The sequence below is a fragment of the Ictidomys tridecemlineatus genome, chromosome 3 (genome assembly GCF_052094955.1).
Source record: "Ictidomys tridecemlineatus isolate mIctTri1 chromosome 3, mIctTri1.hap1, whole genome shotgun sequence".
Lineage (NCBI taxonomy): Eukaryota > Metazoa > Chordata > Mammalia > Rodentia > Sciuridae > Ictidomys > Ictidomys tridecemlineatus.
The window spans coordinates 205524192-205548820 of NC_135479.1; the positions used below are offsets into that span (position 1 = coordinate 205524192).

At 35.2% G+C, this 24629-nt stretch overlaps 1 protein-coding gene across 22 annotated transcripts in view; it reads right to left on the bottom strand.

The window, feature by feature from the left end:
• Synj1 (synaptojanin 1) overlaps positions 1–24629 on the bottom strand; it is an 81693-nt gene that overhangs the window by 8723 nt on the left and 48341 nt on the right. For 9 of the 22 annotated variants that reach the window (XM_078044535.1, XM_021725329.3, XM_021725330.3 and 6 more), the window contains 16 exons: positions 18093–18233; positions 17793–17985; positions 17372–17530; positions 16003–16159; positions 15346–15463; positions 15030–15245; positions 12102–12180; positions 8777–8939; positions 6262–6471; positions 5491–5634; positions 4712–4750; positions 3504–3551; positions 2643–2681; positions 2439–2509; positions 966–1074; positions 496–713 (listed from right to left, as the gene is read on the bottom strand). In XM_078044535.1, the coding sequence (XP_077900661.1) occupies positions 496–713; positions 966–1074; positions 2439–2509; positions 2643–2681; positions 3504–3551; positions 4712–4750; positions 5491–5634; positions 6262–6471; positions 8777–8939; positions 12102–12180; positions 15030–15245; positions 15346–15463; positions 16003–16159; positions 17372–17530; positions 17793–17985; positions 18093–18233 (2104 nt within the window). The remainder of the gene's footprint in view (positions 1–495; positions 714–965; positions 1075–2438; positions 2510–2642; positions 2682–3503; positions 3552–4711; positions 4751–5490; positions 5635–6261; positions 6472–8776; positions 8940–12101; positions 12181–15029; positions 15246–15345; positions 15464–16002; positions 16160–17371; positions 17531–17792; positions 17986–18092; positions 18234–24629) is intronic. The other 13 variants (XM_078044538.1, XM_021725335.3, XM_021725333.3 and 10 more) reach the window with 4 other exon arrangements.

Here is a 24629-nt window from a genome sequence, read left to right on the forward strand (position 1 = left end):
GAAATTATTTTCCCTGTATTGGAAATTATCCACCATGTTAATGGCCAATCTCTCTTCAGGAAGTGAAAGCCCAAAGTAATTTATGATTGTGAGCAATGAGAAAAATAAAAATGTTCTTGTTCATCCCAAATTATTAACTATTGAAAGTAAATTATGCATTTTAAAAAGTCATGAAGTTTTAACATTAACATGAGAAACTACTTGGAAATGCCCCAAAGAACCTGGTTTAGGAATGCTCTGAGAATTTTTAATCTAAGCAGTGCCTGAAAAATAACTTCAAAATCCCCAAATAACCAGAACATACATTTGTTATGTGACTAATCTGAGATGTCAAATGACATTTATTTGGTAAAGTCATTAACACAGGATGCTATTAATACCAAATGGCAAAAATGAAAACTCTTATGTAATTCTTAAAAAAAGTTAATGATTAGAATAACTGTGTTTCTAAGTGTATACACCAAAGATAATAATTTGTTTAATAATGAGACTTACTTGCAGCTGTGGAGAAGATTCTGAAGGCAAGCTATGGGAAGACCTGCTCCGTGGTGGGGGTTGTGGTGGGGTTTCCAAATTTGGCTGGGGGCCAGACTGAGGCATAGGTGCTGCCAAGGGGACAAGAGGCTCCTGCAACTTTTGAGCAGGGGCAGGCAGAGAAGGCTGTGGAGGAAAAGCAGCCTGAGGCTTCAGTGGTTCTGGAAGGAGAGCTGAGCCTGAAACACCAATGATTGTCAGAAGTTAGCTCTGTTCTGGAAAACCATGGTTTGTCTTTCTTTGGTGAAATGTTAGGAGGACATTCCAGTTGTTATTCCCTCTTGCCCCAACAAATAGTTCATTTCTATTGGCATGAAGAAGAAAGTATATCCCTATTTGAGTAAGTTGTGGAACATGGCAGGTAACAGAAGGGGAAAGAAAAAAAGTGAAAGGAAAAAGTACAAAACTGGGATTTCTGATATAGTATCTACCTTTCGATGTGTCCAGTGGCTTGCTTTGGCTTTCAGGGGTCAGTCTTCCAGCAGATGCCCGAGCATGGCTCTGTGGGGCACTTATAACTCCAGCACGTGGAGGAATTGTCTGCAGTGGGAAATATAACACTTAAGACATTTATTTATTTTCAACAGGTAAGATTTTTGTGAAAATGTCTGCTTTTTCATCTCATTTGTTCTCCTTTCTGGTATTAATCTCTATCTTGTCATTTTAATTATTCTCTACTTATCGTCACATACATTAATAAATTTTAAAATCTTCATGGAAGAGACTGAGACAATGCTAATGTATATGAGGAGACAGAGAGATATATATACCTGAGCTCCTAGAGACTTCAGAAAACTTCACCCTGAGATTTTTTTAAACACAGAAGTAAAACTCTTTACCAACTAACTCAATAATCCACATTAAATACATTAGAAGATACAATGGTGGAAAATATATTTTTCTATTTTCATGTGTGCTGAGGGCTCTAAGCCCACAATACTTATTTTAAGCAAGTTAATATGAGCTTTCAACTCTACAAAAATTCTGACTTTCCTTCCCAATTCTTACAGTATTAAATAAAATTTTAAAAGTTCTGTGGAAGTGTGGTAGTAGAGTCAGTGCATGGCAATTTTTCCGTTTTGAAATACAGTGTGTAATAGATATCTTTAGGTATATTCTACAGGCATTTTAATTCAGAGAGTAATATTGTATACAGAAAATCACCTTCAGTTTGTTAAATAGATAGCTACAACAGAAAAGGCAAAAAATTCTATATTCATGCAAAGTAGTTCCCTAGGTTCCTACAACCTTCATTTCTAGGTATCGTGATAGCTCTAGGTTCTCCACTCATCAAATAGGGATCACTCTACTACACAGGCCAAAGTTATTGATTATTGGTTTCTGTTCCTATTTCTCTTGCTTTTTGATTGCTTGTTATAGACCAAAGGAAATTTTCATTTGGATAAATACTGGGCAAATTATGTGTAAAACAGAACACATGCTAAAAATACAGAATGCCGTAGATTCATAAAGGAGAGAAAAAACCTTGAAAACTACTTGTTTTTCAGAAGAGTTTTAGTACCCAATTTGGTCATATTTTTTTCCTGCTAACTAAAATCCTTCTTATTGAAGGATGGTCTATGTAAGCATTAATTACTTACATAACATGATAAATAGCTGACCAAAATATCACCTTCTCATATACTTAAAGATGAAGATATTTAATATGATAAAATAGTTAAGTATATCACTTTTATCCAAGTAATAGTTTATTTCAAAAAACGTGGAAATAATGTTAAGAGTTGGAAGCTACCTTGGAGAGATCATCAATTTCCTTACTTTAAGAGTTAAGGAAACTGAGGCCTAGAAGAGTCACATGGTTTCTCCAAGGTAAGAAAACTGAATAGTAGCAAATTGGGATCCAAAACTGAGATCCTCTGGCTCTGAGGCTAGGTGATACCTACCGGTCTGGCTGCACCATATCCAGCAGGTCCTGGGCCTGCAAGTCCTGCTTGAGGCGGAGGCTGATTCCGTCCTGGAACAAAGACGGGCATCATATATTTAAGTGTAAAAATAACAAAAAGAACTAGAAACCATGTACTTATAGTCCAAGTGTCTATTTCATGGTCCAGTTTTAAGAGTAAGTAACTATATTTAAGTGTTTTTACCTATATTATCTTTCCGTGTTGTTCCAGGACTTTTGGGTGCTTTGAAGCAGGAAGGAAAAAAAAATTAGTCATAAATAAACAATAAAATAATATTGTATAATATCAGTTGGTTGTTCTACTTCATTACCAGCAGAGAGTACTTAACAAAGTACTTAGCTTTGGTCAAGGATGTGGGTATTACTGTTCCTAAATGAAATACTCCAAAAGAGAAAAATTAATAAGAGAGAACTTTATAAGAGACAAGAGTAGCTGTCTGAAGCTTCACTCGCTGGTTCACTTTAAGGCAATAGTCCTCACAGAGCTCTCTGTTCGTGAACCTTGAGAACACAGGGTAGCTGCATGAATGGTCACAAGCAGTGGCCATTGAAACTGCCTCTCCTCAGAGCTTGGCAGACAAATGGCTCCTGAGCAGTAGGCAGGGCTATCTTCTTCAAGTTACACAAGTGGTTCCTCATGGGGCTTCATATTGTATTACTGTACATAAAGTTATGATGAGAACTTCTGGATTCACAGCTAAATTGTATGAGACAGAAGGCAGGCATATATCTGTCATATTACCAAATATCTGCCTGTAGAAGATGGTGGCATTCTTTTAAGTGGTTAATTTCACAACCTAAATATACATGAAATAATTAAACAAGAGCACAAATAACATAAATCTTGGGGAAATTAAGAAGATAGCTATTAGAAACATACACACAACACAGAATGAAAAGCAAAGAAGTACAAGGTATACATAAGGAGGGAGAGTGAAAGTTTACAATTGGACTAAGAAAAGATTCATGTGCCTTTAAACACTGGAGGGCTGACATTTAGAAATAAAATGAGAGAACCATTTCTATAATGCAAAAGTCTTGTTACCTTCCATCTCTCTCCTAGCTACCCCAGGACTGGGAGGGGCTCCAATACCTTTTCAAAGAAAGAACAAAAACTATATATTGTTCAGGGCCCACAGCACAAAATGAAAGGCAGGTACACAATTAGTTTTGCACAAAGGCTCTTTTATTACTTTAAATCTTACACAGCTAGGTAAGCACTCTGCCACTAAGCCTCATCCCTGGCCCCCAAAGTGAAAATAATGATGCTGAGCCCAAAACTCAATTCTCCCTTTCTTCAAGTCAAGGAATAAGGCTCAGTGGAGGAGTATTTGCCTAGCATGCACAAGGTACTGTGTTTTATCTTTAGCACTGCAAACACAAAACAAAACCCCTAAACTCTAACAATAAAAGTGGGGTAACAACTTTCTTTTTTATATCTGAGATTATCTGCATTAGGGAATCAAACAATATGTTTATTGAAAGCCTTTTTTTGAATTATCTCATTTTTTATATCCAGAGTTAAATCACTAATATAAGCTGTAATATTTCACAATCACAAAGGGGAAAAAAAGCCAGGCGCAGTGTACTGCTCTTGTAATCCCAGAGGCCCGGGAGACTGAGTCAGGAGGAACACAAGTTCAAAGCCAGTTTAAGCAATGGCGAGGTAACTCAGTGAGACCCTGTCTCTAAATAAAATACGAGATGCTAAGCAACTCAATGAGATCCTGTCTCTAAATAAAATACAAAATAGGACTGGGGATATGATTCAGTGGTTGAGTGCCCCTGAGATCAGTCTCCAGTAACACCAAAAAAAAAAAAAAAAAAAAAAAAAGGGAGGGAGGGATGAGGGGGGGATCTGAAATAAAGTTTTAACTTATTTATGTTTTGGGTACAGGGAATTGAACCCAGAGGTGCTTTACCACTGAGCCACATCCCTAATCCTTTTTTTATATTTTTATTTTGAGACAGGGTCTCAAGAAGTTGCTCAAGGCCTTGCTAATCTGCTGAGGCTGGTCTCTAACTTTTGACTTTCCTGCCTCAATCTCCTGAACTGCAAGGATAATAAGCATGCACCACCATGCACAGCTAACTTAAAAGAATAGAAGTTTGGAGCCATTTTTAATTGGGGGTATTAATGTATTCACCTTGACTGTTACCAAACAAATCTAAAATGTCTCTCAATAATAGGGATCAAACTCTAAAACATTAATGAACCAAGATGCATACATGATAACAATTGTAAATGGTTACCTCCAAATTCTTTTCTAGCAGGTGCAGGACTCCTAGCCCCTTATAGTTCATAAGAAATATGCAGCAGAAAGGAAATGACATTAAATAAAGAATTGACATGTCAAGATTAGCTAGAGTATTCATGATGTCAAGTGTCAGGAATTAAACATAGTTATCTAGATACTATTAAAAAGCTTTTGTTCAATGCACATATTCATAATTATTAGAGTAACAACACTGTAACTGCAATATATTGGCCAAATTATATTGTTATATTGTATGCAAGACAAATATATAACAACAAATCCCATCATTATGTACAACTATAATGTCCAATAAAAATGTGGGGAAAAAGGAACATTTAAACAAATATATAAAACTTTATTATTAAATAATATGCATGCTCTTTAGTTATAACCATGCAACTTATAGAAATTAGTCAATTTTAATGAATTTATAAAGCCAGAAATGAGGATTTTTTTAAAAACTAAAGCTAGTTTTACTTACGAACAATTTTTATTTCTGACTACATCAACTTAGCGAAACCAAAACAAATACATCTTGAACACTAGTAAGAAAGGCAGTTCTGAAAACATGCTGGAGGAATTTACTTGGTAAAAAATGTTTTACTTGTTTTGACGCACCTACCGTGTTCTTTTGAGAAAAGGTGTAGCAGTAACAACAATGATGAAAAACAATAAAACTAGAAGCCTGAGATATGAAAAGATGCAGAATATTTTAAAATAAAGTGGAGTAAAATTTCAAATTTTAGCAGAAATGAAAATAAAGTGGTTAGTTACCTGAAGGTGGAGGTGGTCTCTGTGGAGGGGCAGGACGTGTGGGAGGAGCAACTGGGCGAGGAGGGGGTGGCCGCTTGGGCTCTAAAGTCTGAGAAGAATCCTTCTGCTGTGATTGGGTTGCAGGCTGAGTGTCAACAGGAGAACCTGAAGAAAGTACAGTAGGTAAGAAGATCAGGAGACAAGTGGGCTTTGGCAGAAAGGAATGTACTTCATAAATACATATTAAAATGTCCTATTTTGCTAATTTAAAAAATTTATATATGAACATAGAGAAATGATACCCATTTTCAGTATGAATTTAAAAAAAAAAGCACTCAAATCTACCATTAAACTTCCCTTTGGTACCACAGCCACAATGATACTAATTCTATACTGACTTCTTATCTAGGCCCAGGTGTTAAAAGCTGATGTATTAAGTGACCCTATTAAGAAGTACAAAGTATTAGTTAAGTCATGGGAAGTCTGTTGGCCAGTAGAGAAAAAGAATGAAAGGCCCAAACAGTTATGGATTCTTACCAGAACAATAGAAAATCATCAACTGTAAGACACAGACAATGCTAACCCCATAGAAAAAGAATTAAGAAAATTTTCATCTTGTAGCATCAATGGCAATGAGTTTCTTTTTCATTGAAAATTTATCATCTGCAAATTTTCCTCTTTTGTATGCAGGTACTCATCATATAGGCACAAGAGTTAGGCAATAGTGGCTCTCTAAAATCAAACACACTGGTTAGAGAAAGTCTATACAAAATGTTCAAGTAAAATACACACTCTGTGAACTAGGAGGCCCAGGAGTTCTGGATGGTGCTCGGCTTGGTCTGATGGGAAGGGAAGGTACAGGACCCTCTGATATTGTGGGTGACTGGCAGGGACTAGTCCTGGGTGAAGAGCTTGGGGAAGTGCCAAGGCCAGAACTTGAAGATGGCTGGAGATGTTGAGGAAGAAGCTCCTCTACTTCAGCACTATAGTCATCAACATCACCTAAGGAAAGAGAGGTGTTAGATAGAGGCCCATTTCAACTTATTCAAAGATGTTTTATGTGATTTAAATACACAAATGAAAGTCCTTAACATTAGGACTTTGCCAAAACACATGGACTAAGCACATAAGCATGTTTAAAAGATTTATATGTAAAAAAAATTAGAAATAGTACAAATGCTCTTACAGAAAATGTAAATACACCTGTTACCTCAGAGCACCACTACTTCAAGCTGGAGTGACCAAATGGGCTTCTGCCATTCCCTTGGTGCAGACTCAGAAGTGGACTGCTCTCCCTCCACGCCTGTCTACTGTCTCTACGGAGCTGCCCTGCTTCCCTGCCCGGCTCAGGTCTGGTTCTATAGGAAATAAGCTCTTGGGCAGGCAGCCACACACCCTTCCCCAGAAGTCTCCTCCCTCACGATCCCCACAATACAGACCCTCTTTGCTTTAGATGAACATCAGTCTCCCCTGAGGTGTCCTCATCTCTACTTACCTCAGGGCTGGAAAGTGGGGTCAGGGTGCCCCTTATAACCTAATTCCAACTCCAGAACATTAATTTTCTACCTCTAAAAATGTCCTATTTTCTTTTGAAGCTATGCTATCAGAGATTTATTTAACACTCTACCTCACTTGTTGCAGTTATCTCCAACCTCCGCCCTTCTGGTCTCTTAAACGTGTTTGTCAAGGACTAAGAAGGCAGCAAGATGGCAAATTGAGTCCTACCATCTTTCTGTGTGACTTGTGGACAATGTATTAAATTTATGGTTTTCAGTCTCTTATGGGCTCTCAAAGCTGCCTGGAAACTGCACGATTTCCTAGTTGACTTTTCCCCTCACCCCTCTCAGAAACTATCTTGAAGCTTCCTGACTCTTCTGAAATTGTGAACTGTTCCACTCCTGCAGATAGATAACTTCAACACTTACATTTCACAGTCCTAAGATGGGACCCCCGCCTCCCTCCACACACACACAACCTGCCTGCAGGCTGGAGTCTAATTCCATGCTCAGCACTCAGATATTTGTGGATGGAACAAATGGGGTCCTAATAACCCCATTTGCTTAGTGATCTTGCTGTTATTCTGTCCTGCCCTTCTTCATCAGTCCTTTCTCTTCTAGCAGCTCTCTTCCATTAGTATGAAGCACACTCAAGCCTCTTCTAGTTGAAAAAACAAACAAAACTACGGCTGCATCTCCCCCCCCCCCACCGCCCCATCTCCATGAAGCACTTGTCCTCTTATCTACCACTTTTAGCCAGGTTTCCTTAAAGAGCTTCTACACCCCCTCCACTTCTTCACCTTCCACCCATGACAGTTTCTTCCATCTGGCTCCAACAACCACTGAAATTACTCCTACGAAGGTCACTGACAGCTTTCTTCCCTGTTATTTAATCAGAAGGTCAAGATTCTATCCTTATTTCTACTCATCTCTCTGTCTCCAAGATACCACGAACTACTCCTTCCTTGTTATATTTTCTTTCTTCAATTTTTAAACTACAAAATTCTCCTGAGTCCCTGACATTTTTAGTTGTTTCTTCTCATTTCCCTTTACTGAGCAGCCTCTGCCTTTCCTTGAACTGTATATTCATATTCTATCTCAGGACTATTTTTCCATATTAAATTCTTTCTCTTGTCTCTACATAACCCTAATACTAAGCCAGAGTATTAAATAACCGTGTCTTTATTGGCCATTAGAGCTACCTTTTGAGTCCAGAGCTTTCTCCTGAGCACCAAAGCCACATTTTCAAGAGCTGATATCTGGAACTCCTGAACCCACAGACATTTCAAATCCCACATATTCAGAATGAAATTCATTTTCTACCCCACAATTGTTCCTCCTGCTGCATTTTTTTTCTCCCTCAGAAACACTCTTGTATAATGAATTTAGATCTTCATTCTCCCTCTCAGGCCTATACGTATGCTTTCTCCCTAAGTCATTCTAATCTATCCTCTTTAATACAATTCCCCCCTCAGTCTTCAGATTTTTAAATTTCAATTCCTCTGTGAAACCTCACCCAACTCCTCAAATCCAGGCCAGGCAATTTTATTATGAGCTACTACAGTACCATTCATTATCACTTTGATGCCACTTTATTATAACTGCCTGTGAAGCAATGAATTCTAGGACAGCAAGGGCCAAAGTCATTGGATTTCCAGCACCTGGCACGTACCTGGCACATAAATCCTAATTAATACTTCTATGTGTGTCCCAAGGAGGAAGAGAAAAATAAACTTGGCATTAAGACTTTACTGATGGGAAATAAACTTCCCAGCACTACAGAAGTAAACCTATTCAACAAACAAACGAACCTTCCATATCAAAATCTGCTGCAACCTCCGCATCTTCACCAAGCAGGGTAGAGCTTGTTGATGAAGGCAATGTGACACTAATTTTCTCTAAACTCATTTCTTCTTCCAAATTTTTTATCCAGTCTGGACTTTTTAAAGTAATGTTTATTGTCCGGCTCAATAACTAGTTGAATAAAAAAGATATAAAATTCAGTAATATGAAAACTATTATTTTGGAAGAAAGAGGCTGCCTTAGTCATACTACGCAATGGTATAAATGATTAATTTAATTAGACTCAATTCAACATAATTCTTCCACTTTTTAACTAGTTTGAAGGCTATTCCCAATTCTCCCCTTAAGGCTTGTGATGCTATATATAAAGGTCTTCTTTTCTAGGCTGCACAAAGATTCAAGTTTCCTTTACCACAGTTAGTACCTCTTCTTGGCCAGCTGTAAATTCCCTGACAACTTTGTTACCCAATTTTGTATTTTATTTTGATCATCAGATTAAAATAAAGTAATAAATAACAGAAATAACTGATGCTATATGAAAAAAATATATAGAAGACATGTTAGAGTATCTTTAACCTATACAGTGTTAGCATTTAGAATATTGTGAGAACTGAACATCATTTTAAATCTTCCACAAAAATTAATCATTCTAAAAACAGAACAACAGTCATCTGCAAAACTGACACTCTGCCTTTGCTATAAATTTGAGTGTTTTTTACACTAAAATATTATTTAATTAAACCAACAACATGTTATAATCAAGTTGTGCCATGTCATATTGAAATATTTTTAAAATACTTTAAAAAACTTTCCAACGGCTTTAAGACTAGTTGGTCAAGAATTGTCAGATTGTGCACAAAAAAGAAATTCTCACTTAAAACCCATATTAAGTGTAACAAACTTGCTTTCTACATAAGTTATAAAACACACAGTTCCAAATTCTTTTGTTTGAAGTTTTTTGACATGAACAAGATGGAAATTCTTTTGGTATTTTCAAATGAACTGTGTACCTCTGATCAATATGCTGTGCTAAAAGTTGGCATCTTTGTGGGTGCAGAGCTTCCCTGGCTGAATGTGTTATTGATATTAGAATTCCTTGAAGACACAAAGGTTGAAAAGTTGGTAATCTAAATGGCAAAGTTGTATTTAATAGTAATTTGGCATCCACATTAAGTTTTGAAGTCAGAGTACATAGAATTAATAATCTATCACTTGATTATTAGTCCAAGTATTAAAATCAATTCAATTTCATAAATTAGCCACATGCTTTACAGGTCATTTATTACTTGTTAAAATCAATAAAATTCTTTTTTAAAATTATTTTTTACTTATAGGTGGTTTTATTTTATTTTTTTAATGTGGTGATGAAGATTCAAACCCAGGGCCTTGAGCATTCTAGGTAAGCACTCTACCTCTGAGCTACAATCCGAGCCCCAATAAAATTCTTTTATATTCACCAAAGAAGTCTAAAAAGCACCCTAGTACAAAATGGTCATTTAAGATACAATTCCTTAGGAATATCCACTTGGTAGAGATCAGAGCCAAATAAAAGGGAAGGAATTAAGATGACAGAAAAGAAAATGCTCAAGAAGGCCTTCCTGATTTGTCCCATGTATACTGTATACCTTTCCCAGAATCTCCTCTGAAATGGAATAAATTTTATTAATCCTGAAAAATTTAGGATTGAAATAATGGTATTAATAAAGGAAACAGACAGGAAGTCTGGAAATGAGTAACCTTCAAAAGATCAATCATATACTTTCCACAAATATAACTTCTGCAGATTTTTGGAAATCTTTTAAAATTTCCAAATTTATAGATTTCATCTAGACTTGAGGGTGAGTGATGGAATGGAAAAGAAGGGGAAAAAACAAAACAAGGAAAATTAGATTATCCAGGAAAGAAAAAAGAAACACTCCAAGAGGAAATGAGAGCTGTCAAGGAATGTCAAATATAGAGTTGCTCTTTAATATTTATATCATCAGGGGAAAAAGAAGAGGTTTTTTAAGAGACCAAAACTAGAATTAAATTTAAAAATCAGTCATTTTTATATAGCTAAAACACAATAAAGTTACAAGACAAATTAGGAAAAAATATTTGCAGCATACTTAACAAGAAATTAATATCTTTAACATAAAAGGAGCTTCAAAAGAGGAACAGGCCAGTGGAAAATGGGCTGGTGCTGAGGATATGACTCGAGGTAGAGCACTGTTCAGCAAGCTTGAGGCCCTGCAGTCCATCCCCAGCACCACAAACAAGCCTTGAAGTAACTAAAAGACAAAAAAACACTCAATTTCTAGCAATCACAGTCTTAAAACCAGATGATATACAATTCTGTGTCTTTCAGATTTTCAAAGTAAAAAATTAAAAGATCTAGTATTAATTAAGATGTAAGAGATAAACCTGTGTACAGTATAACTGGATAAAACTTTTCTGAAGGAAAGTTTGGAAATGAGTATTAAAACTCAATATGTCTATATTCTTTGACTTAGCAAATATACACTTAAGAATTTATCCTTAGGAAAGGAACCATTTGACCCATTATCCCTCTCCTCTGTATATGCCCCCAAAGACTTCATTCAAAGCAGCATACTATAGTGACACAGCCACATCAATGTTTAGAGCAGCTCAATTCATAATAGCTATGGAACAAACCTAGGTACCCTTCAACAGATGAATGATTAAAGAAAATGTGAGATATATCTATCTATCTATCTATATATCACACAATGGAATATCACTCAGTTATCTCTAGAAGAATGAAATTATGGCATTTAATGGTAAATGGATGGAGACTATCATACTAAGTGAAATAAGCCAATTCCAAAAAACCAAAGGCCAAATGTTTTCTCTGATAAGCAGATGCTAACACACAATAAGGGTGGGAAAGGGAAGAACAAAAGCTCATTAGTTCAGACAGAGGGGAAGAATAAAGGAAAGGGAGGATGGGAATAGGAAAGATAGTAGAATGAATCAGACATAACTTTCCTATGTTCCTATGAACACAAGAGTGTAACTCCACATTATGTTCAACCAAAAGAATGGGATCCTAATTAGAATAAAATGTACTCCAATGTATGCATGTCAAAATACATTATACTATCATGTATATCCAAAAATAACAAATTAAAAAATCTTTAGGGAGGGACTACAGTAACCCTAACCTAATCAGATAATTAGTCTAAACTTAAAAAATGAAATAATGTCTTAAGCATACCACAAGGTCTTTTACCTCATTAACTGAAAATACATTAAAGATAATCTTGTTGCAGGCTTAAAAGTAGAGTCAACAGACAATTTCAGAATGGCTTAAAATCAATACAACTAACTTACCTCTTTACCATTTAGGTTCAGAACACTCAATGCAGAGCTTCCCTCCAAAAATGTAACCCACATTTTATCTTCTACAAATCTTTAATAAAGATAAAAGCAATAAAAAACCAATTAATTCTTTAGATATAACTAACTCAATGACTAAAGTCCACTGATTACTGATAAACAGGCTGACAGAGGTCAGGAGTATAAGGAGGGAGGACAGTAGGCTGATGATCACCTGGAGAGGGCACTCTTCCTCCTCACATTTCAATCCCTGTTCTTTCAAACACTATGCTAATAAAACAGGCAGAAGAAATGCGCCTTGTTCAAAGTGATCTTAAATATAAAGAGAGTAAACTACAGAGCAAAGATACAAGTCTCCTAACCCTGTAGTCCAGGAGTATGTATTTTTATTGTCTCAGTGTCTTCCTTAAATGACATTTGATCAAGAAAGATGATAGGGAGTTACCACCGGAGACAGACAGACAGACACGGATACACACAACACACACACACACACACACACACACACACACACACACACACACACCAGGTTACAAGAAGTCTTAGGTTATAGTCTGTCTTCAGTTCTTGACAATACAACTCTTGGCCCTTCAATGGTCTTTGGTATGATCTTAAGTTTATACTTTTGAAATGAAATGAAACCACCAAAGGGGAAATAAAAAAAAGAACATTAGAACAAGTTTCAAGGACGGTCACTGTTATATAATAAAATTATTGTGCTAAAAAGAACAAAACAGTAAAATAAAACTCTCAATCTTGTTTACAGAAACAATCTTATGAGTTGAACCATTTGCAACTATATAGAGAAAATATCTATGATACACACACAGACACCTACGTGCATGCACACTTTCACACTAGGACTCAAAGGTATACATTACGGATATTAAGCAAAAGTGCACACAGTACTTTACCCCATTGAAATCAAGGGCCTGGAACAGATTTTTATAATCACTAAAACATGACCAAGGTAACTGATTCAATTTCTTTGGCATAAAGTTATTAAGCTGCAGGATGCAGGATGCTGTAATGTCAAGATGCTGTCATTCTCATACAGAGATGTTATTCTTAGAGAATATGAAGGTATCTTTTTCACAATGTTGGCAACAGATGATATTCCTCTTCAAAGGTCACAACCACCTGTTAGGGCTGCACTGAGGCCGCACCAGTTCCCCAACGCTGAACGTTATTTGTTCTTTGATCATGGTACCAAAGCTTTTATGATTCTAGGTCATAAAAGAATTTCTTGGTCCTTATCCTCAATTAACACAGTGACCCTTACACATTTTTAACTTTAACAAGAGATTTCGGTTTTTAGACATTCATGGATTTAAGTAGGTCCTCTAGCAACTGTATTTTCTTCCTACTTTCACCACTAACCTAAAAGCAATAGTCTTTTCCTTCAATTAATATATATATTTAAATGTATCCAAATTTGTCCTGTCTACATTTCCTGGAACCTCTTATTTAAATTTAAAGGCGTTTACAGACTCAGTTATTCTTTAATGGCTTCTTCTAGACCAAAAAGGAATAATTTAGTTTTAATGCTTACAGTTTTGTTTATTTTTGTTTCTTTGCTTACTTTCATTGCTTGCTTTTTCTTTATCAACTGGGCTACCATAAGGTATAACAATGAATATTCCAAGTGTGGAGACACCTCACAGTTTTATATTAATGTCACCTTATTTTCTTACCAATACTTTTTCCAATCATGATAATAAGCATTTTGAGGAATGCTGTTGGCTCCAATTTTGAGCTAAGAAAATTCCAGTGGGTTACTAAGACAGATAGGTCCCTTTCCTTTATCAACCTTTCATTCCTTACACAATCTGGACTCATTTGAGTGCAGTATTTCACATTTACTCATGAGGATGCTTATTGGCTACTCTGCTGCCCACTCACACAGTGCACAGATCCTTTTGGTGGTATGGCATTTCTGTAGTTGGCAGAGCTTACTGGCATCTGTGAACTTGGAAGATTTCATTATGTACTTCCTAGAGCCCTAAAATTTTGAAAGATTTTTGTTTTCTTTTTAAGGTTTAAAATATTGTTGTCAAAAAATCTGAGGGAAGTCTAAATACAATTTCCTCATTTACTTCTATGGTGTCTCAGGCATGATTTTCATTCTACAGAAAGCACACCATCTGTGAACTGTACTTTTAGAATACAGGGAAGTTTATTATGTGGCTCTTCCCAACAAGACTACAAGCAGAAGTTGCATCAAGTGCTCCTCTGCTCTTCCATAGCACCTAGTAAAGAGATTTGCTCATTGAACATCTGTAAACATACCTAAGAAAGCAAACACCACAAAAAGGCATTTAATAGTACTTTTTTCTCTATGGCATTCAAATACACATGTCATTCAATCTCTCAAAACTGCTACACATATGGGAGAGAACATTTTTAAAACAAGAAAAGAAGCATCTGCTTCTGCAAAGGGCAGATGTTAAACCAATGAGGGAAACCAAGACTGAATGGAATGACTCCTAACTGTTCACCATTTCTCTGTTGGAAATTAAACAGACTTAAACTAATCTAAACATCACATTTCTTAATCTGAAGAAGGGATAATCTCTCCACTTAACTTTTATCACTCCTTAAAAAAATAATCACAGCTTTGTTATAGAGCTGGGTTATACATTACATTGTGTAGGAATCTCAAGAAGTCATCTCTGAATTTGCACATATTTCTCTCTTCAATTGTTCATATAAAATTTTCATTATTCAATTTAAGCTTTCTAAGTAGAGAATTCAGTTTCAAAACCTATGAGCTCTTTGAATAACATCTATAGTATGATTTTTCTTTAGTTTGGAAATAAAAATATTCATACATTACTAAAACACCAATTAGGTGATTTGTAATACAGGAAACTATTGTTTATGAATCATGAGCTGCTTTTGGATAACAAATATTTTACTTACCTTATGAGTATAACTTCACCAAAATTTGCAAACTGCTGCAGGAGCTCATCAATTAATGCATCATCGAAAAAATTATTTTCTTGCAAAGAACTTTTGATTGAAACCAATACTGTACCATCTGGTGGACCCTGAACTGCAATTACTTCTTTATAAATGTTTTGCCTCTCTTCGGCTTCAACTTCAAATATATCTATATCAATCAGGGCAACAACAGGCCTGAAAACATAAAGGAAGATAGATGTGTTAGAAATATTTTTAAAAGGATGTATTTCAAACCAACTTCAAGCACCATTAGAAATACTGAGACAGTTGAAACCTATGGTCAGAAGTCTTCAGCTCAGCTCTTCCATAATGCAGCAAAGTGCCAGGAGTCCACGTGTACAGTATTTTGCTTTCATCTTGAAAACTAGCATTTAGAAGATCTAAATCTTCAGCTGCAGTCAGAACAAAACACAAGACCATATGATCAGGACAGATCATGTGCAGCAAAGAGGCATATCTTTCCTTTCCTTAGCTTTAGTTGTCTAAGGCTGGAATGCCAGACACCCTTGTTAATGGACAGGAAGTCTAGACACCTTTAAATTACAAAGGTTTTTTTAGTAGTTTTATCATTCTATTGTTTATTTAGTAAAAATTATAATGTGGCCTTACTTCTAAGTTTACTTAGAGGCCTGTGACCAAATAGTGTTTTATAATAATTCAATAGACAAGTGGCAGTTCAAAGTACACACAGACCACTTTATTTATTCAACCTAAAAACTTGAATGAGTATTCAATTGAAAAATTTTTAAAGTTTCCTGCCTTCTCTTTTTATGAAATTATGCCACTAAAAACAGATTATTTTTAAAAATGTCATATCTAAGTTTTATTTATTTTATTCTAGGTAACTTTTGTTGAAAAGAATTAGCTTTCTTCTTCTTCATTGGTTTTATATCATTTTAATTCACCTAAATAAAGAAGTCCATTTTCCAACCTGATCTATCAAACGGCCACTTCCTCCTCCTCCAGAGGACACGGTCTGTCCACGCAGGGGTGCGGCACTTCTCACTGGTGTCATAGTCATCAGAAAATAAGTCATATTTATAGGTAGGAGCAAAGGTTACTTTTCCCTCCAAAAATCCTCTAAAAATCTAAAATAAACATACACAAAGCAAGTTATTGTAAAATGCACAAAAGTTCTGTTTTTGTTCAGGCAATCATTCATTAAATATCTATTATGTACTAAATACCCTGGAATGAAATTTGTATCATCTAATGAACACTTTAAATGGAATAAAGTTTTAAAAAAACCACAAAAACAAAAAATGAATGTGGCCTTTTCCTTAGCACTTGTTTAACCTTTCATTAAACATATTTTTTAAAAAAACATGAATAAGGGAATTCTCTATGTCCTTAAGCTATAGGAGACATTGAAAACAGTTTGGAATTTTGGAAGTCATCTAGTCTTACAACTTATTCCCAAATACAGAGCTGATGTCTAAAACTGTTAAAGGTACCTAGAGTATAAGAATTCACATCTTATGATCCCCAGGCATTGTATCAGGTGGGCTCCAACTATTTTTTTAAAATAAATTCTTCCAAAATTTTGTGGTCATAAAGTTTCAAAAAAGCAGATGAGAGCTGGGTGCAGTGGTGCACGTCTATAATCCCAGCGGCTTGGAAGGCTGAAGCAGAATCTCAAGTTCAAAGCCAGCCTCAGCAAAAGTGAGGCACTAAGCAACTCGGTCAGACCTTGTCTCCAAATAAAATACAAATAGGGCTGAGGATGTGGCTCAGTGGTCAAGTGCCCCTGAATTCAATCCCTGGTATCCACCCCCTCCAAAAAAAGGGCAGATGATAAAACAGAAGAAAACAACAAAATAAATTACCCTATGGGGCTGGGTTTATAGCTCAGCAGTAGAGCGCTTGACTCGCACATGTGAGGCACTGGGTTCAATCCTCAGCACCACATAAAAATAAACAAAATAAATAAAGATATTGTGTCCATCTTAAAAAAAATCTTTAAAAAGATTATCCTATGCTCTTAAATACCAAAACCAATAACCCTGGAAATTAAAATTAAAAACTATTACCACCAATTGTGCCCACCAAAAGTATACTTTCTACTTGAAAGTGAGTCTTACAGACACACATTTTTCTTTCTGGGAATTATAATGAGCTCTGTATGCCACACATGAGCATGCTCTCTCTCTCTTGATTCTCAAGAGAGGTAATTCTATATCTGCTTATCTACACATAAGTATAAATATCATCCAAGAAATTAAAAAAACTGATTAAGGAAAGCATGTTTTATAACCCCAAATCCCTTCTCAATGCAAATAACTTCTTAAGCATGTAGGTACCTGCCCAGCATTTTTCTGATTGATAAGTTGATCTCCTGCTATAAGAGAATCCCAGTTTTGCTGTTTTATGAGTTCTTTGACTTCTTCATTAGGGAGATCAATTCGATAGTTGAAATCACCACACCAAAATACATAGTCATGGGAAAAGAGCATCCTTCCCTGAAAGCATGAGATGGAATTTTATGTTCAAAACAACTTGTATAAATGTTTTACATTATTTTGTTGCCTCAGATATGCCTCCCCTCCCACAATTCTGTTTCTTTAACCCAATAGTAACAACACCTGAAATTATCTGTAAAGGTGAATACTGTTGATGTTTCTAAGAACTAACTTAAATTTTCAAAAACCGTAATATAGAATTTGAGGTAATTAAAAACACATTTCAGAGCTTTATTTTCAAGGACAAGCAACAGAAGCTTACCATAGGAAAACTTAATTTTCGTGCTATTTCTACAAAATCTTCATTTCTCTCTTTGACTTGTGACTGCCCTGCAGCAAAGTGGCTACAGACGAAGCAAAGGCTTGTTGTATGGAAGAGCATTCGGATTGCAACTGCTCCTTTATTTCCAGTTGCACCTCCCATTCCAGTCTTCACAGTATCAACTGCAACATCCCTTTGAAACAAGAACTACAGATAAGTGTTTCCCTGAAGCAATATTCTAGCCCTTTTTATAGATATTTAGTGGTAGAAAGTAGCCTTAGAAGAGTGCTGTTTACTGACCTGATAAAAGGAGCATGCTGTGGTCTGATAAAAACAAACAGGCAGACGCCTACCAACTGTTCAGAAGCCAGCAGCACATACTTATTGTCTCTGGAGATTGTCTTCTGAAGTTCTACAGCCCATAGCTTCTGATTTGTTGTGCTAACAGAAAATATTAAAAAGGGAATCTTTAAAAAGATACCATACTTTACCTGAATTTCTCAAAACTCTAAAATCTTTCTCCAGGCTATTTTTGTTTGTTTCATTTAAGAAGAAATTTGGCCAAAATAACAGCACACTTCAAAATCTTATCTATAACTCCTTTACAAAGAAAATATGAACTGACTTAATAAATAACACAAGTAATTACAAGCTTGTACACTATTTTTTTCTTAGGTATTCATTAGGGTCAAGGAGAAGTATGTGCCTCCAGACATTTCAGACATTTTTCTTATTTTATGGAATTACAATTGATTTAGTTTTTAAAATTACTTATGAAAACTTTTCAATGTACAAGAGATAATTATAAAATAAACCACCATATTCCATTATTCAGCTTTAATATAACAAACATTTGCCAACCCCCCCATTCATGGTGGTTGTTGTTTTTGGGTTTTTTTTTTTGCTTTCTTAAATAAACCTGGAACATTCTAGACCAAATCTGATACACACCATTTCATTCATAAATATTTCATTATTCATCTCTAATGCAATAGGACATTTTTATTTTTATATAACCACAATGTTACTATCACACTTAAATTTTAACAATTTCTTAATATCATCTAATACTTGGTTCATATTTAATATGATTTTAATGATTTAATACCTAAAAATATCTTATTGTGGTTGGTTTGTGTAATGGTTTAGACATGAGGCATCTTCCCCACCCCCCCAAAGCTCCTGTGTTAATGCAGGAATGTTTTTTTTTTTAAATTGGTTGTTCAAAACATTACAAAGCTCTTGACATATCATATTTCTTACATTAGATTCAAGTGGGTTATGAACTCCCATTTTTACCCCAAATACAGACTGCAGAATCACATCGGTTACACATCCACATTTTTACATAATGCCATATTAGTAACTGTTGTATTCTGCTACCTTTCCTATCCTCTACTATCCCCCCTCCCCTCCCCTCCCATCTTCTCTCTCTACCCCATCTGCTGTAATTTAATTCTCTCCCTTTTTTTTTCCCTTTCCCCTCACAACCTCTTATATGTAATTTTGTATAACAATGAGGGTCTCCTTCCATTTCCATGCAATTTCCCTTCTCTCTCCCTTTCCCTCCCACCTCATGTCTCTGTTTAACGTTAATCTTTTCCTCATGCTCTTCCTCCCTGCTCTGTTCTTAGTTGCTCTCATAATATCAAATAAGACATTTGGCATTTGTTTTTTAGGGCTTGGCTAGCTTCACTTAGCATAATCAATGCAGGAATGTTTAGAGGTCAAATTATCAGGTTGTGAGAGCTGTTAGGCAGGTGGGTGCAGCCAGAAGAGGTGAGTCACTGATGCATTCATCTTTTCTGTGTCCCCTTCCCCCCCTTTCCTCTTTTTGGCTTCCTTGCTGCCATGAATGGAGCAGCTGTCTCTACCATCCCCTTCTACCATAATGTTCTAATTCACCGTGGACTTAGAGCAATAGACTCAACTGACCAAGGACTAAGCCTCTGGAACTGGAAGCCAAGATAAACTTTTCCTCTTCTAAGTTGTTATGGTTGCGTATTTTGGTTAAAGCAATGAAATGCTGATTAACCCAGTTTATTTCTTTAAAACAGAGGGAAAACATGGCCTACACAACACATTTGCTTGCCAAGTCTCTTGAATCTCTCTTAATCTTTTATATCTCTAATATTACCATCCTGTTTTTCTTAATTCTTTTTTTCTCAATATGTATATATTGTTTATTTGTTCAATATAAGATCATATATGACTTGTTTTTTTAAATTGATTTTATTTTTAAATACATGACAGGAGAATGCATTACAATTCTTATTACATACATAGAGCACTATCTTTCATATCTCTGTTTGTATATAAAGTATGTCCACATCAATTCATGTCTTCATACATGTACTTTAGATAATGATGTCCATCACATTCCACCATCATTACTAATCCCCTGCCCCCTTCCACCATCCTGTTTTTAATATCATTTTTCTTCTTTTTTTTTGAAAGAAACTGGGTCATGTGCCCATAAAATATTGAACAAATTGGACTTGGCTGATGTTTTAATTTTATCTTAACATATCTCCTCTATCCCTTACATTTCCTGTAAAATGATTAATGTAAAAACTAGATTAAAAGCCATGATCAAATTTTATGCATTAATTTTGGTAAAACTAAGCTACTAGTTTGTGCTGTGTACCTCCCACCATATCAAAGCAAAAGGCACATCATCTCTAGTAATGTTAAACTGATTTAGATCAGTAACGGATTCCAGTTTCCCCACTAACCCTTCTTTTAGAATTTAGCATTTACTGATGATGATTGCTCAGATTAATTATTTCATGAGGAGTTGAAAAATGTTAACTTCATAATTTCTACATTTCATAGTCAATCATAATAGACTGGATTATAAAAAGCAGAGATTATATGCAATATTGTTCATCTAAGAAATACCAGATAAAAGTTCATTTTCTTACCTATAGAAGTTTGATAGCATTAAGTTTGAAACTAAGAACTGCCAATCAAGAGCAAAACAGTTTTCTCTCCTTGTTCCAGGTCACACAAATGTTAAGTATAAATATGACCTCATACCCATCAGTCCAATACTATGCAATACGTCCTCCAAACATTGTCTCACCACCTACCATAGTCCCATTACTATAATGTGGATTCTTTCTGGAAAGAAAACAGTATCCTCCTCATTTTCTTTATGCCACTCCTCAGGTCATTGAACCCTACCCTGATCATTCCATTTAAAACTGACGACACTTTCCACCTCCACAGACCTGATTCCCTTTACCACTATCTATTTTTCATAACACTTTTCTAACATGCTCTATAATCTATTATAGTTATTGTCTGTCTCTTCCCACTAGAATACAAAATCCAAGAAGGCAGGTGTTTCTGGGCTGGGGTTATGGCTCAGCAGTAGGGCACTCGCCTCGCACGTGCGGGACCCTGGGTTTGATCCTCAGCACCACATAAAAATAAATAAGTGAAATAAAGGTATTGTGTTCAACTACAACTAAAAAATAAATATTAAAAAAAATAAGGCAGGTGTTTCTGTCTGTACTGTTCACTGAGGTATATATCTGTACTACCTAAAATTATGTGATCAAATGATACTGGTTAAATAAATGAATAAACAATCACTGCTTTTTATTAAAGAGAAATTGATTTAACTCTTTTTAGACAAACAATTTGTTTGGTACCAAGAACCTTAAAAGTATGCTCTATTTCAAAATCAAATATATATTTTCAAAAAAGCTACTTGAGCAGCACAATGTTTTTCTACTTCCCTAACTGAATTATAATTCACTTTGGCCAACAAAATAATTGTAATTTCTAAAATTGATGACAAAACCATAATATTTTATCGACAATATTCTTCTGAAAATCTTTTAAAATGTTATAAAAATGGGCAATTTTTCACACATAAAAGCAATTATATTTTGTTAAAACACTTAAGCTTTAAGTTTTACTCAATTTGTACTTGTAAATTGGCTTCAGTTCTCTGAAGTGTGGTCTGGAGACATCTGTGAGGATTCCCCAAATCAATGGAGTCAAAACTGTTTTTATAACACTACTGAGACATTGCTTTTTTCACTGTGTTGGCCGACATTTGCACTGATGATGTCAAAGCAACAATGTTAAAAGTGATGACTTCACTTGAAACCAGGCACCAAACTGTATTGGTAGTCAATATATCCTCATTTTGATGTAATTTCAGGAAAATAAAAAAGCCATTTTTCCTTAAGACTGTCCTTAATGATGCAGTAAGCATAGTTTTATCAAGCTTAACCCTTGAGTCAAATCTTTTCAACATTCTATGTGATAATGTGATAAATGGGAAATATACACAAAGTGATTCTATATACTCAAGTATGATTATCTCAAGGAAAAGTATCAATACTTTGAGTTGTGAGCTAATTGCCATTTCTTACCACCACCACACACACACACACACACACACACACACACGCACGCACGCACGCACACACACACGCACGCACACACAGACCTGGGAGATTGAACCCAGGGGTGCTTTACCACTGAACTACATCCCTAGCCCCCACTTTTTAACTGTTCTTTTTAATCATACATGCCAGTAGATTCTGTTTTGATATATTTATACAAACATGGAATATATTCTAATTTGGATCCCAGTCTTGCAGATGTACATGATGTTGAGATTCACTGTAGGAAAGTTGTTCATTCTACTATCTTGGTTGGAGTGAGATGAAATCTCGATATAGTTTTAATTTGCGCTGCTCTAATTGCTAGAGATGTTAAATATTTTTTCATATATTTGTTGACTGTATTTATTCTTTTGGGAAGCATCTGTTTTGTTCCTTTGCCCATTTATTAATTGGGTTATTTGTTTGGGTTTTTTTTTTGTGTGTGTGTGTGTTAAGCTTTTGGAGGTTGTTTGCATATCCTGGAAATTAACAACCTATCTGATGTGCTGGTGGCAAAGATTTCCTCCCATTCTGTAGGCTCCCTCTTCATGTTCTTGATTGTTTCCTTTGCTGTGAAGAAGCTTTTTAGTTGATACTATCCCATTTATTGATTCTTTGTTTTAGTTCTTGTATTTTAGATGTCTTATTTAAAAAAAGCTGTTGGAGTACTGGATCTACATTTTCTTCTAAGAGTTGCAGGGTTTCTGGTATAATTCCTAGGTCTTTGATCCACTGTGAGTTGACTTTTGTGAATAGAGATAGGCATTAAATTTCATTCCACTACATGTGGATTTCCAGTTTTCCCAGCACCATTTGTTGAAGAGATTTATCTTTTCTCCAGTGTATGTTTTTGGAGGCTTTGTCTAATGTGAGATGACTGTATTCATGTGGGTTTGTCTCTGTCTCCTCTATTCTATTCCCTTATTCTTCATGCCTGTTTTGGTGCCAAAACTACTGTATTGTTACAATAGCTATTTTTGTTACTATAGCTCTGTAGTATAATATAAGGTCATCCCCAGCCCTTTTTAGTTTTTATTTTGAGACAGGGTCTCACTAAATTGCTCAGGATGACTTTGAACTTACATCCTCCTACCTCAGTCTCCAGAGACACTGAGATAACAGGCATAAAACTGTCACATTTTTCATGGAATACAATTGTTCTTGAAAGAACTAATGACAAGGCTGGGGTTGTGGCTCAGTGGTAGAGTACTCGCTTAGCACAAGTGAGGCACTGGGTTCGATCCTTAGCACCACATAAAAAGAAATAAAGATGTTGTGTCCACCTACAACTAAAAAATAAATATTTTTTTAAAAATAAAGAAAGAACTAATGACAGACTATGGCTATTCAGATTTGATTAATTATCAGACATATATTTTTTTCAGCCAACCCCGTCTCTTCAAGAAAAACAACCAAGAACATTTGTTTATAATGATAAAAAGTTGAGTTTTTAAGCAAAAAATAGAATTCTGGAAAACTAGTGTCTGCTATCATATCTTTACAGTTTCCAATATTTAAAAAAATTTTTCATATATCAGTGATGATATTAACTAATATAGTGCTTTGATATGTATGATAAGATATGTCAAACTTTAGTAACTCTACATAACTAAGTTAACTTTTCCAAATGACCAATATATGATTTACAAAATTATTCAAGGATTGGGCTGGGATGTGGCTAAGCAGTAGAGTGCTCGCCAAGCACTGCAAAGCCCTGGGTTCGATCCTCAGCACAACATAAAAATAAACAAAATAAAGGTATTGTGTCTAACAAGAACTAAAAAAAATTTTTTTTTAAATATGAAAGGATAAAGTATCAATGAAGAACTTTAGTATAAATAGAGGAATTAAAATCATTGATATGGTTTCATATTCTATTCTGCAACTAACTTTTAAGACAAGTTTTTAAGACAAACTTTTGAGTTTGGATGTAATATCAGAGAAGAAATTATCTGGAAAGGCCATTAAAAATTTTCCCTTTTCAACTACACATTTATGTGATTTTTCTTCCATATAGTTCAACTAAAACAACACACTGCAATCGAGTGATACAGAAGTAGATATAAGTTTCTAGTTGTTTTAAGTCAGACATTAAAGAAATGTGCAGAACTATAAAACCATGCCAACCTTTTCAGTAAATTTTGGAATGTTATTCTGTGAATATTTCAATGAAATTTATATGAGTGCATTAAAACAGGTTGAAAATGTAATCTAGAGTTTATATACCCTATAATCTTTTCATCTATGAAATACATCTATATTTTTTCAAACTCTCTAAATATTCACCTGTTACTTTTCTCAAAAGATTGCCTTTTAAAACAATAATCATTCAATATTATTTCAAGGTTACCATAAGTGGTATATTTGCTTTTATAGGTGTTCTACATCTGGGATAATGAGATTAAAATGAGTTAAATAAGTGTTTTTAAAT